At 36.1% G+C, this 13,980-nt stretch overlaps 1 protein-coding gene across 2 annotated transcripts; it reads left to right on the top strand.

Annotated features, from left to right (window-relative positions):
• The first annotated feature begins 665 nt into the window (after positions 1-665).
• Positions 666-13,527, top strand: LOC8287542 (clustered mitochondria protein). Of its 2 annotated transcripts, none has more exons than XM_048376259.1 (29): positions 666-842; positions 1,453-1,708; positions 2,350-2,411; positions 2,636-2,825; positions 2,900-3,031; positions 3,150-3,306; positions 3,403-3,596; positions 3,695-3,796; positions 4,295-4,430; positions 4,546-4,674; positions 4,909-5,293; positions 5,609-5,713; positions 5,898-6,016; positions 7,049-7,157; positions 7,240-7,380; positions 7,963-8,097; positions 8,192-8,362; positions 8,559-8,645; positions 8,883-9,017; positions 9,175-9,327; positions 9,477-9,545; positions 9,937-10,095; positions 10,503-10,559; positions 10,644-10,684; positions 10,889-11,008; positions 11,539-11,848; positions 11,947-12,054; positions 12,139-12,210; positions 12,608-13,527. In XM_048376259.1, the coding sequence occupies exons 2-29, from the start codon at positions 1,477-1,479 to the stop codon at positions 13,070-13,072; spliced, it is 4,275 nt and encodes a 1,424-aa protein (XP_048232216.1). In that variant the 5' UTR covers positions 666-842; positions 1,453-1,476; the 3' UTR covers positions 13,073-13,527. The 2 variants fall into 2 exon arrangements, with proteins under 2 accessions (XP_048232216.1, XP_048232215.1); XM_048376258.1 differs by having other exon boundaries at positions 1,469-1,708.
• Positions 13,528-13,980: the final 453 nt, after the last annotated feature.

The following is a 13,980-nucleotide window of genomic DNA, read 5'->3' on the forward strand; positions in this document are numbered from 1 at the left end:
ATTTAACTAACAAAAAGATTAACATAAAACAAACAACAAAAGAGCTCTAAAATACAAAAGAAACAACACAAATTAATAAATAAACCTAAATCGAAACATAATAAACGATAAAATAAATAAAAAATTAAAAAATTAGAAGAAATTAAAAATCATAAATAGACTATCCTTCTGTTGCTTTATAACAATCTTGCTTTATTTTTTTCACATTTTCTTCCTTAACCTCTCTCTTATATGAGATTTTGAATCGACAGCTTCATTTTTAATAACATTATCATTTTTAGAAACTTTTCTTTTCTTTTAGAATGTTGCTTTATTTATATTTTTTTAACTTTAGTTTTTTTAAATTTTCTAAGTATTTCAGAATTAGATCTAAAATTAAAAGAACTAGAACCACTATGAATAACAGCTATTTTAAAAATAATAGTTAAAAAGCTGAAATAAAAGAGAACTAAACCCACAAAAAACACAAAAATGGAAGTTAGAATAAAAAAGTTGGTAGTTACTAATCATTAATGTTATCTACAAATAATTCAACAAATGCAATTATGAAAATGCCAAGAAGAAATATTTAAAAAGAAAACAAGGCCCAGAAAGCCCAACAAAGTTGGGCCACTGTACATATCATTATTCAACGAATGAAACAAAAATAAAAAGGGAAAATTTCGCCGCCTCTCAGTCTCATAAACAGCCACTTTCTTCCCTCTCCCTAAAACCTCAGCCCTTTCGCCGCTTTCATAAGATATCATATCTGCTCGCTTCTGTTTATGCCTATGTGCTTCTTGTTTTAGTTTCTAATTCACCATTAGCTGAACAGCTGCGATTGAATTCAAGCTTTGTTCTTGGTAATGATATATTATGTTATAAATGAAGTTCTGATTTTATGTTATTGGAATTTTTATTCTAATCCTTTAAGAAAGATAAGTTTGTGGGAGGTGCTGTGCTAATATATATATTTATGCAATGTTTCGGTTATCTACATCCTTGTTTTAACTGAAGTTAAAATGATGTATAGGCTTGCTCTATTCTTTTATTAATCTGTTACCTCTCAGTCTTAACTGAAAGCTTATAAAGGAATGTCGATTTTACTCTTCTAGTATATCAAATGTGTATAGAGGCTTATTTTTGCTTAGATAGGAAATATCCAAACTTCAAGCCGACCCTTTTCATCTCTCTATGCAAAGGACATTTCATCCAATAAAAGAATGAGAGGCGGCGAAATTTTCCCTTCCCTTTTTATTTTTGTTTCATTCTTTTATTGGACGAAATGTCCTTTGGATAGAGAGATGAAAAGGGTCGGGTTGAAGTTTGGATATTTCCTAGCTAAAAAATCAACTCTTCTCGGTTGGTTTATATATACTCATCATGAATAATCTGCGCTGCTGTTTTATTTATTGGGTTTTTGCTGAACTTGGTAATTCTTCATATTTGGATGTACTGAACTTACCTTGAAAGGATTGGGAAATAAAAGGGGTAGATATGGCGGGGAAGTCGAATAGAGGGAGGAACAGGAAGGGTTCAAATACCACAACAAATAGTTCTTCAGAGTCAGCTGTGACAGCCAGTGCTCCTGTCAAAGATAACTTAATTGCTTCAGAGACTGCTAAAGCTGATGCTAATGGAGTACCAGCTGTTATCGAATCGACTAATGCCATACCGCCAGGCGGGAGTGAATCTGAAACAACTACTTCAGCTAATGAACCAAAGCAGGGTATAGTTGGTTTCATGATTTTTATTCTGTATTTTACTTTGAACTTCAGTAGATTGTTCTTTATTCTTTTTCTAATTTCTTTTTAATGTTTCTTTCAAATCATGTCATATGAAGATTCTTAAACATGCTGTTAAGGTAGAATTATAAGGGAATAGCTCATAAATTGAAATGCTAATGTTCTAACTATCTATGAGAAGTCTAATTCACTATCAGGTAACTATGATACCCTTGTGAAACTTCCTTTTCTTGTCGAACAAGCTTAATATGGTTTTAATATGTTTGACCTGGCTAAGAACATACAATGTCTGACGCCCATGAATCAACACCTATAACTATAGCCATATTTTTCAGATACGTTATGAGTTCACACATATAGCATACGCATGGATGCACACTGATTCTGAGCCAAGTTTTCCATGAAGAGGAGAGATAGAAGTGATGAGAGCAGTCACTTTATGTATTATTATAGATGCTATAGTCTTCCGCTGGCCGCATCAATTTCGTCATATTTCTTGTTTTGTATCAACTCAACTTGGTTCCACTTGAAAGTCCTCTCCTTTTTTATTTTCCAAAATTTCAGTGCTGCAATATTCCTATTCTGCTCTGCTACATCTAATGTGATGTGTCCCATATGTGTGTAGGTGAGCTTCATCTTTATCCTGTCTCTGTCAAAACGCAGAGTAGCGAGAAGCTTGAGCTACAAGTGAGTTAATTTAATCTTGGGACTATATCTTGTGTTTGATAATTGGAATAGCAATTACAGGGTGTTCATTTTTGTTTGATTGTTTGATGTAATGAATTTTGCTCTCCCATTTGTCAATACAGATATATTCAGATTTTTCTTTTGGCTAATAATTCACTTAACGTGTCCTCTAGATTTTATCATGGCTTGCTCTATTTACAATAAAATGTAACATACAATTGCAGTTAAACCCTGGAGATTCAGTCATGGATATAAGACAATTCCTTCTTGATGCTCCTGAGACTTGTTTTTTCACATGCTATGACTTGGTGCTGCGCACAAAAGATGGTTCAACTCATCAGCTTGAAGATTATAATGAAATCTCTGAAGTAGCTGACATTACTACTGGTGGTTGCTCGTTGGAGATGGTTGCTGGTATATTGACACCATTTGCTCTTTTGTAATAAGGATTGTATTCTGGAGTCTAACTTGTAAAAACCTATTGGCAGCTCCTTATGATGATAGATCAGTCAGGGCTCATGTTCACCGCACAAGAGAATTGCTTTCACTTTCCACACTCCATTCATCACTATCAACGTCACTTGCATTAGAGTATGAGACAGCACAGACCAAGGGCCCAGGTTCAGTCTTCTTCTTCTTCTTCTTCCTCTTCTTTTCTTTTCTGGGAAGTGTAATCTTAACATGCAGTTTATATCTGAGGATGTTCATATGACTAGTCTGCATTGGACTGTAATCTAGAAACTGTGAAAACTGAGGTCCCTGAGCTTGATGGACTGGGTTTTATGGATGATGTTGCTGGCTCACTTGGTAAGCTGTTATCATCTCCATCAAAAGAAATAAAGTGTGTGGAGAGTATTGTGTTCTCATCCTTCAATCCTCCCCCAAGCTATAGAAGGTGTCCTATGTCTCTCTCTTATATTTACTTATTTGATGCATAAACAAATTATACATTGGCGAGATAAATATGATGTTTCTTTTGTTGCCTCTCCAGGCTTGTTGGAGATTTAATATATTTGGACGTGGTGACATTGGAAGGTACCAAATATTGTATTACTGGAACCACAAAGACATTTTATGTTAATTCAAGTACAGGCAATGCTCTTGACCCAAAGCCTAGCAAGTCTACTTCTGAGGCAACAACCCTTATTGGACTCCTGCAAAAAATTAGCTCGAAGTTCAAAAAAGGTAGAGGAACAAGATTCGATATTTCCAGTATGAATAGTTTACTATTTACTTTGAATGGTATTTTCTCATTCAGCATGTTTCATTATTATTTCTTCAAGCTTTTCGTGAAATTTTGGAGAGGAAGGCCTCTGCACATCCTTTTGAGAATGTTCAATCGCTTCTGCCACCAAATTCATGGCTAGGATTACACCCAATTCCTGGTAAGCTTACTTCCAAGTTTTAATTGGCAAATTTATGTGGTTTAGGATTCTGAAGTTGTGAAAGAAACGTGCAAAGGGACATGCTCCTTTCACTTTAAGGCAAATCTCTTTCTTGATACTTGCTAGAGCATGATTTGTTTTCTGTTATTATAACAAATAAGCCCAAATGTGAAACAGATACCGAAATGTTTCTTACTAATGACTAATGGCCATGGTTCCTCACAGTTATACAATGTTTACTGGTTTTAGTCTCATCGGTAGATCTTCCTTATGAGTAACCCCTTTTTTTCTTTTCTTCAATGGTGTAACCAAGATCTTAATTTTTGTAGCTTTCTTTAGACTGACTGTCAGATTCTCATTTTACATTGTTGTTCCATTAATTTATGAAAACTGTCCAAACATTTTGATTTAATTTTAGCTTCTTTTCAAGTGGAAAATTTGTGCAGATGTTGCATTTGATGTTTGACTGAAGTGACTATATGGAGTTTCTTTTGTCAGATCATAGGCGTGATGCAGCCAGAGCAGAGGATGCACTGACTCTTTCATATGGTAGTGAGCTGATTGGCATGCAGAGGGATTGGAATGAGGAGTTGCAATCTTGTCGAGAGTTTCCCCATACAACTCCTCAAGAAAGGTATATTTGATCTCTGTTCAAGTAACACTCATAGTTATATTCTGCTGTGCCCTAAATGTATTTCTGTTGTTTGGTTTCGCTTTTGCCTTCCCTTATCAGGGTAAATTTGTTGCAGGATCTTGCGGGATAGGGCTCTCTACAAAGTGACTTCTGATTTTGTTGATGCAGCGATTAGTGGTGCTATTGGAGTCATCAGCAGATGTATCCCCCCTATAAATCCAACCGATCCAGAGTGCTTTCATATGTAAGTGGGGCCTTGAAAAGATTCTGAATTTCCATTATCTCTTCTAAAAAAATCATTTGTCTTTATACTCCTTGGTTATGGATCGCATTCTATATAGTTTTGACATCTATTGTTTTTAAATGATTATCAGCTTTACTTGTTAGAATTATATAATCTTTCGAGTTCTATCATTTATTTGTAGAAGTTCTTCTTTCTCACAGCTGCCCCTTAACTTGTGATGTCTTTTGATTTTAGGTATGTTCACAACAATATTTTCTTTAGTTTCGCTGTGGATGCGGACCTTGAACAGCTATCCAAGAAACATACGGCAGATACTAATTCGAAGACTCTGAATGTTGCTGTTTCCCCCAATACATCTGAAAAGGTCTCAAATGATTTCTCACATGGTGATGGTGGAATTTCCAATGGGGATTGTGATGTATCAACTGCAGGAGAAAGCAATGGTGTTATGGAATCAACTCCTTCTGAGAGCCAGTTGGCTGAGAGTGAGCAGGCTACATATGCTTCTGCAAACAATGATCTGAAAGGCACTAAGGCCTACCAGGAAGCTGATGTCCCTGGGCTGTATAATCTTGCCATGGCTATAATTGACTACAGGGGTCATAGAGTGGTAGCACAGGTGAGCTTTCAAGATGCAAACTTCCCTGTTCTCTCTCTCATGCATATTTTACACCATGGGTATGCAATATTTTGTTTGTATTTTTATTGTGGAAGAAACTCATTCTTAGCCAAATTACCTTTTATTTTGTTGGTGGTATCTGCTTTATGTGTTGGCTATAAGATCAATTTTGCTACTATTTTATTACTTTCAACAACCTTGTAGATCTAGCCTGTCAGCCACTAGTTATCTTTGTCTTTTCTTTCTTTTCTTACTTGAAGATGTTTTGATGTTATTATTGTTTTCCCATCTAATTCTTTATTCATTCTGCTGTAGAGTGTTTTACCTGGCATTCTTCAAGGGGATAAATCAGATTCACTTCTCTATGGTTCTGTTGACAACGGAAAGAAAATATGCTGGAATGAAGATTTTCATTCGAAGGTGAGATATGAAATCAAATTTCAGGTTATGCATTGAGAGTAACTTGCTAGATTACTGTTGGTTTAGAAAGTAATATTTGCTTTCTTGTCCTCAATAAATTTCTTCTCTAATATTGTACAAAGCGAATTTTTGAGTTCTTGATTACCTTAATTATCCATTAAATGAATTATGAGCTTTGTCTTAGGTGCTGGAAGCTGCCAAGCGCCTCCATCTCAAGGAACATACTGTTGTAGATGGATCTGGGAATGCTTTCAAATTAGCTGCGCCAGTAGAATGCAAGGGCATTGTTGGTAGTGATGACAGGTGATTATTCTCTCGGGTTGGCATGTTTTCATTGCTCCTTTTCCTCCTTTAAATTTACCGTTGATTTTTCCTCGCAAGTTTATTTTCTTTTGCTATTGTGATTGTCCTTTATTTTTTTATCTAAAGCATACTTGGATTTATTGTTAGTTTGATTTTTAATGGGGGAATAAAGTTCAATTTGGCAACTAACTTTGTCGCCTAACTAAATTTAGCCTTTTTTCTAAATTTATGGACTTTTTAATGCAAATCTTTGCATATTTGGCTCAAATTAGCCCTATTTTGGTCAAAAATGATAAATCTCTCTTGATAGATAGAAAAGATTTTAAAAAATTGTGATAATCTTAATACGATTAATATAATTAAGACAATAGGTAGCACTTAGCACCATAATTCCACCCACAACAGCCCTCACCACCTTCATCATTCTTACCACCGCCACCATTGTAGTCACCTCTTTCACCATCGTAATAAAAGAAATAGCAAGAATACTGACAAGTAGCAACATTTGTTGTTTTGATTTTTTTAATTTAAAACATCAATATTTGTTTTTCTAATTTAAAAAAGTTAATTTAATTTTAGAATTAATATTTTTCATTTTTTATTCTATCCACTCTTCTTTTAAAGAGTATATAACTTGCTCTCTCATTTTTGTCTAAAATAGGGCTATTTTAAGCCAAATATGCAAATGTTTAGGCTAAAATGAATTTGGAGAAGGCTTAAATTGAACCCGGGTGATAAGGCCAGTGGCCAAATTGAACTTTATTCCTTTTTAATGCCCATAAATGAGAAAATCCAAACTGCCGAAATGCAATTGCCGATTTTTTATTTGTTACATAACTAACTTTCAAGTTTCAGCTTTTCATTGAAGGATTACATTCTGAATCTACTGCCACTTTTGGTTTGGCAAATCGCATCTTTTGGATAACTTGTTTCTCAAGTCTGTATTGTATTTTCTTAACTGCTTACTTATTAGGCTTTAATTATTTCAATTCCAGGCATTATCTTATTAGGCTTTAATTATTTCAATTCCAGGCATTATCTTCTGGACTTGATGCGAGTAACTCCTCGTGATGCAAACTACAGTGGACTGGGATCCCGATTTTGTATTTTGAGGCCAGAACTAATTGCTGCTTTTTGCCAGGTGTGCAACTCTATCTGATTTGCAACTAAAACTGATTCATATCTCTTGTTCGTTCTTTCATATTATCTTTTCTTATTCGAAGGCTGAAGCTGCAAAGAATTCAAAGACTCTGCCTAAATCTGAGGGAGAGGCTCATGCAACCCCAGATTCTTCAGAAGTTGCTGGCATTGAAGAACAGGCGAAACCTGAGGCCAATTTCCCTGTTGCTTCTACTGAAACTCAGGTAATGATATCTATGTTAACCTTGTATTCTTTTGTGGTTCCCCTTTAATTGAGCATAAGTTGCATTTAAAAATATGTGCACGCTTTGGTGAGTTACTGATAATATCTTCTTGCATTTTGTGGAACGAAGAATTTTATAAGATACAATCTCTAAATTAGATAGTTGTCCCATGCTATGACGCTTGTCACATACTACTTGTATCTAAGTGTATAGCCAGGGGAGTGAAAGGAATAGTAATCATTCTCATTGCATATCAAAACTGATAAGCAATGGCCAAAGTCATTATTTAAGTATGACTGCTGGTACTAAAGACGAACTTCCAGATTCATCTTGTTCTGCTCTACATTTTCTATTCAAGATCAGCAGCTGCCTTGCTCATTTTTATTTAGTAACTTAGTGTACAAGCATTAATCATGTCACATTTTGATTTCCTCTTTTATGGAGAAATTAATGCCAGATTAAATTGTCTGATGAAGAAGAGGCACATTAATCTGTTAAGCATGTAGTATTATGAAAGTAAATCTTTTCTGCATTTATTCAAGCAATTGTTTGAACTGTGCGGCTTTCTGTTTTGGTCAACAGGAGATAGTCCAAGAAGGAAAGGTTGAGACTGTTGAGGAATGTGCTTCTGCTCCTTCTGTGGGCTCTGAATCATATGATGAAATACTTTTTAACCCTAATGTTTTTACTGAGTTTAAGCTAGCTGGGAATCCAGAGGTGAATTGTTTTAAAGCATACACTTCCTTTTCTTTGCAACTGCATTGAATTACAAAGATCTCATATTTTGTTCTTTCCTTTGGCTATTTACTAGGAGATAGAAAATGATGAAGAAAATGTTAGGAAAGCTAGCTCATATCTAGCAGCCACCGTTCTTCCAAAGTTCATCCAGGATCTTTGCACACTTGAAGTGTCACCCATGGATGGCCAGACACTAACTGAAGCACTGCATGCTCATGGAATTAATGTGCGATACATTGGAAGGGTAAGCTTAAGTTTTGGTTAATTCCTTGTTAATGCAGTTGTTTGGAATCTGGACTAATGAAAACATTTGGTGAAGTTGGAATTTCTATACCATAGCTCAGATATCAATTAGTGTTAATGGGAGTCGAGCACATTCCTTAGCATCTATGTTTTCTTAAATAGTTATTGTTTTTGACTTGAGTAGATCATATCTTCAGGTTGCTGAAGGGACAAAGCACTTGCCTCATTTATGGGATCTTTGTTCTAATGAGATTGTAGTCAGATCTGCTAAACACATCTTCAAGGTTATTATCTTTATCTATTTTCTCTGTCTCAAATTGTTTTTAGTTCTATCTTGTCTACTTTTGGGTTCCTCACCCTGCTCAACTTCTTTTGGATCTTCAAATCTTGTTTGCTCAAAGTAAAATATTTGGTTGTCAAAAAGGACTCTGAACACACGGGCAGACAAGTTTGTTTTGGCCTATAATCTTGTTCTGTTGGTGACAGGCAATTTGCATTTCTGTTTTCTTGTGGTGATGCAGGATGTATTGAGAGATACAGAAGATCAGGATCTTGGGCCAGTGATCTCACATTTTTTCAACTGTTTCTTTGGGAATTGTCAAGCTGTTGGAGCAAAAGGTGGTTCCAATGGTTCACAGCCAAGAACACAAAAGAAAGTATGTTCGAGATAGTTTCATGATTTATTTTTATTTAATCATGTAGATTTTTGGTTGATGTCTGGTGTGGCTTTCACTGATCTAGTCCTTACCCATTTGGTTGAATCCCATTGAGGGAGTTCAATGATCGAATCTAGTTATGTTCAAACATTTGCAGGACCAATCTGGCCATCACTCTTCAGGAAAATCTTCTAGGGGCCAAACAAGATGGAAAGGAGCATCTGCAAGAAAGAATCAATCCTCATCTATGAATGTTAGCTCAGAGACTGTATGGTCTGAGATTCAGGAATTTGCAAAACTCAAATATCAGGTACCATTATATTAACTCGAGTGTAGAAGCTCTACACGACCAATGTAATATTCCCAGAAATTGCTGGGCTGATTTTATAGCTTATTAAGAGTTAGAAAAAAGTTGAAATATGGCATTTGTGGTGGAACTGAGTTACCTCTTTTTCTTAGTTCGAGTTGCTAGAGGATGCAAGGGCACGGGTGAAGAAAGTTTCAGTCATACGCAATCTTTGTCAGAAGGTAATTTTGGGTTTCATCTAATTGATATGTGTAGATCTCAATGCTTACAAGTCGAATAGTCAGCATGAACCATCTGTATTGGGTATTCAACCTGTGCTTGTAGTGTGTTGCAATGCTCATCTCAAAGTATATTGAATAATGGGCATCTAAATTTGCTTCAATTGTCTATTCTCACACTTCCTCTTTGTGTTTGTTGGAATCTTGTCCTTGAGCAATCCAGTTGTCTATTTTTTCTTACTTCAGTTTTGTTCTTGGGAAACATTTGCTAGTTCGCTTCATGGCTGCTTAGTATATCTACACACTAACAATTCAGTTAAAGCAATTCTCAATTTGCACCTTAACTGAGCTTTTGCTCCTGGTAGTGAATTGTCTGACACGACTTCCTCGATAGGTGGGAGTTACAGTTGCAGCTCGCAAATATGATCTTAATGCTGCAGCACCTTTCCAAATGACGGATATTTTGGACCTCCAACCTGTGGTGAAGCACTCAGTTCCAGTATGTTCAGAAGCTAAGGATCTTGTGGAAACAGGAAAAATTCAATTGGCAGAGGTATGCACTGTGCATAGTTGTCTTACCACAAATCTTGCATGTTTGATGATACAGTTCACAAATAACAAAATTAAAATCAAGGCCAGAAATTTGATACTTGTGACATGTTACACTGGAAATATTCAGATATAACCGTTAGTTTGATTACAAACTAGGATTGAATTATACTGGTGTTCAGTCACTCACTGGGTAAAGAAAATAGAAATCTCCTGGAAATTTTTGGGCAATGTCCCTGTACTTCTGAGTTTTGGTCTCGCGTAAAAAGTATTAGTACAAGTCATGAGCATCCAAAGCCAGAAATTTATTGTGATTTTGGATGTATACTATGGTCTTAAATGTTGAAATGTAATTTCTATTGAATGATGTGGCTTTATTTATTTACTATTTGTTTATTTAATTTGAGTCAGGGAATGCTTAGTGAAGCATATACATTATTCTCCGAAGCATTTTCTATTCTTCAACAGGTATGTATTCTTTTTTTTTTTTTAATTGGGCCCATAGGATGGTCTTCAGTAAGCATAAGTTTATCATTTCTTAACATCTTTCAGGTGACTGGTCCAATGCATCGGGAGGTTGCCAACTGTTGTAGGTAGTCATTGATTACTCTGAACTTCTATTTCCATGTTCCATCATAGTAATCTATTGGACAACGTCTAATTTTATACTTCTGTTAAAGTATTTGTTATATTGTACATATGCAAAGTGAAAGCTTACCATTCTTCAGAAATTTTTGCTAAATTTCTCTTACCAATGATCCTCAGTTTATTTGGTGCACCTGACCTGAATGTTTCAGGTACCTTGCCATGGTTTTATATCATGCTGGAGATATGGCTGGAGCAATAATACAACAGCACAAGGAATTAATCATAAATGAACGTTGCCTGGGATTAGATCATCCTGATACTGCTCACAGGTACCATTCTTTGCTCTTTTGTTCAGTAGTAATTGAATTCGCTGAACTACTCTTCGCTCGTTCTTGTATTTATATATATCATTACCATTTGATGTGGCAAACACATCTTTGTCTAGAGGAAATTTATCTCCCTTGAGCTTGTGTTTGTGATGATCACTATTAGATTTTGGTTACTATTAACTCAACCTAGTTGCGTTTAGATGAATATTATAGTGCATCCAAGAATTTATTGCTATAAAGAATTTGTGGTGCATACCCTTAACCACACAAGTTCAAGCGTCCTGTTGCTAACTGCCATGGGACCGGACCCAGGGGCTTGTCATCCATTTTGTGACAAACAAATTGGAGTTGTACTTTGTGGATGCAATGCGAATAAAATTAGTATCATTTTGCTTGTATTCTCAATCCTACCTATTCTAAATGCTTTCAAACTGAAGAGTGCTTCATATTTATTACTGTTTATTAAGCATTTGGCCTTTCTTTTCTTTTTGAACCATTGGCTCACTTGATTCGCAACTGTGCAACTACAGCTATGGCAATATGGCGCTCTTCTACCATGGACTTAACCAGACAGAACTGGCACTGCGGCACATGTCTCGTGCACTGCTCTTACTGAGTTTGTCATCCGGCCCAGATCATCCAGATGTAGCTGCCACTTTTATAAATGTTGCAATGATGTACCAGGATATTGGAAAGATGAATACAGCTCTTCGCTATCTGCAAGAGGCTCTGAAAAAGAACGAGAGGCTTTTAGGAGAGGAACACATCCAAACGGCTGTATGCTATCATGCTCTTGCCATTGCATTCAATTGTATGGGTGCATTCAAGCTCTCACATCAGGCATGTCATCTCTACAGGAAATATTTCCATGATTTGTCTTTGGGCTAATATAAAAATAAGTAGATACATAAGCAAAATATATGGTTTGTTTTGCACAGCATGAGAAGAAAACTTATCATATACTTGTCAAGCAACTTGGTGAGGAGGACTCGAGGACACGAGACTCCCAGAACTGGATGAAGACATTTAAGATGCGTGAACTTCAGGTTGATTTATAGAGATAAAAAGCCAGCTTTAGATTTTCTATTTTCTGTCAGATATTCTTGACTTCTAAATTCTTTTTGTAATAGATGAATGCGCAGAAGCAGAAAGGCCAGGCTCTAAATGCAGCTTCTGCTCAGAAGGCAATTGATATCTTGAAGGTTTCTGCCTTTTATGCCATTTAGTTTTAATTACATGTTGATGTTTTAAGATGTATGGATATGATTGTTTGTGCTGTTTAAGCTGATTCTCATTTAGCTGTCTCTGATTTATTGCATAACATGCATCCTATAGGAGCTCATTACGTTGCATACAAATTTCTGTTGCATTAAAATTGATATATGCTGGATTTGACTCTGTGCTGTGGCTTCTGGCACAAAAGCTGTGAGCCAATTGAGAAAGCTGCTGTTAAATATCCTCAGCATTTGTGCACAGTAGGGCCTCCTTTGGAGCCAAACTTGCTCATCATGCCAACCTTCACATCAATATTTATGCAACATTTGATGCTAATGTGCCTAAATTGAAGATACTGAATTTTGGCTGCTGGTATTGTGCCAGGCCCATCCTGACCTCATACAGGCATTCCAAGCTGCTGCTGCGACTGGAGGTTCTGGGAGTTCTAGTGCTTCCATCAACAAATCACTTAATGCAGCAATAATTGGTGAGACTCTTCCACGCGGCAGAGGAGTAGATGAAAGGGCTGCTCGCGCAGCAGCAGAAGTTAGGAAGAAAGCAGCAGCTAGGGGCCTCTTGATTCGGCCACATGGTGTTCCTGTCCAAGCTTTGCCACCTCTGACTCAGCTTCTCAACATTATTAATTCAGGGATGACCCCTGATGCAGTTGACAATGAGGAACCAAATGGTGCGAAGAAAGAAGCCAATGGCCAGCCTACTGATGGGCCAGCAGATTCCAACAAAGACCAAATACCAGCACAAGAAGATCCTGCTCCTGTCGGTTTGGGTAAGGGGTTAACATCATTGGATAACAAGAAACAAAAAACAAAACCAAAATCTGTGGCTTGAAGTTTTGAGGCAGCATGGCATGAATTTTGCACGAAGATAGCAGTTCATAAATCAGTACGAGTGATAAAGCACCCGTCTAATACTCTGGAGTTGAAGGAGATACAATTTGTATTCCATTTTTTTCCCAATAATCAAGCTCGTAGGTTCAACGAGCATCCAGTGTCTACCATGAACTGCCGAGCAATATAGTCTTGTTAGGTGCAGAATACAAAATGACAAATAAGTTGTCATTAGATTAGTATTCTAATTGTTTGATTATTTGTCTTTTTCTTCAGAAAGTCATCTTATCCTTTCACTTATTCACTGTTTGAAGTTAGGCAACCTTATGATGGCTTTTACTTCTGACCTCGGGTTTGCCCTCCCATGGTCACTGATTTTGGATGGTAATGAGATTACAAATAGCATGTTGTTTGAAGCTCTTGAATGGAATGTAACAGGAAATCCTTATTTCTTTTTCTCTAGTAGTTACAGTAAAATGCTTGGAAAACTTTCACTGTTTTCCCTTATGGATAAGTTGAATTGTTGCAATATTGTGTTTCTATCAGACATAGCAACATTTACATGCATTTCCTGAATTCTGATGTTCTATACTTCTGAAGCAACTTAACTATGGCAGGGTATTTCTTTTTGGTTTCTGACTTTGTTGTTTCTTTTTTTTTCCGGAGGTGCGTAAGTTCGGTAACTGAGTTATGTTGAATTGCAACAGCCAATTAGGAAGTTTTCAAAATCAAATTCAAACCGATCAAACTGGTTAATTGATAAACCAGCGGCCTATTTATTTATTTTAAATACGAAAAAGTATTGTGAAGTGTTATTTTTTTTAAAATGATTTTTAGTGATTTTCTTTCTTTTTCAAACAATGAGATAAAAGTTTTGAATTACAAAAATTTAATAATCTTTTATTATAT

The sequence above is a fragment of the Ricinus communis genome, chromosome 6, assembly GCF_019578655.1.
Source record: "Ricinus communis isolate WT05 ecotype wild-type chromosome 6, ASM1957865v1, whole genome shotgun sequence".
NCBI classification, from domain to species: domain Eukaryota; kingdom Viridiplantae; phylum Streptophyta; class Magnoliopsida; order Malpighiales; family Euphorbiaceae; genus Ricinus; species Ricinus communis.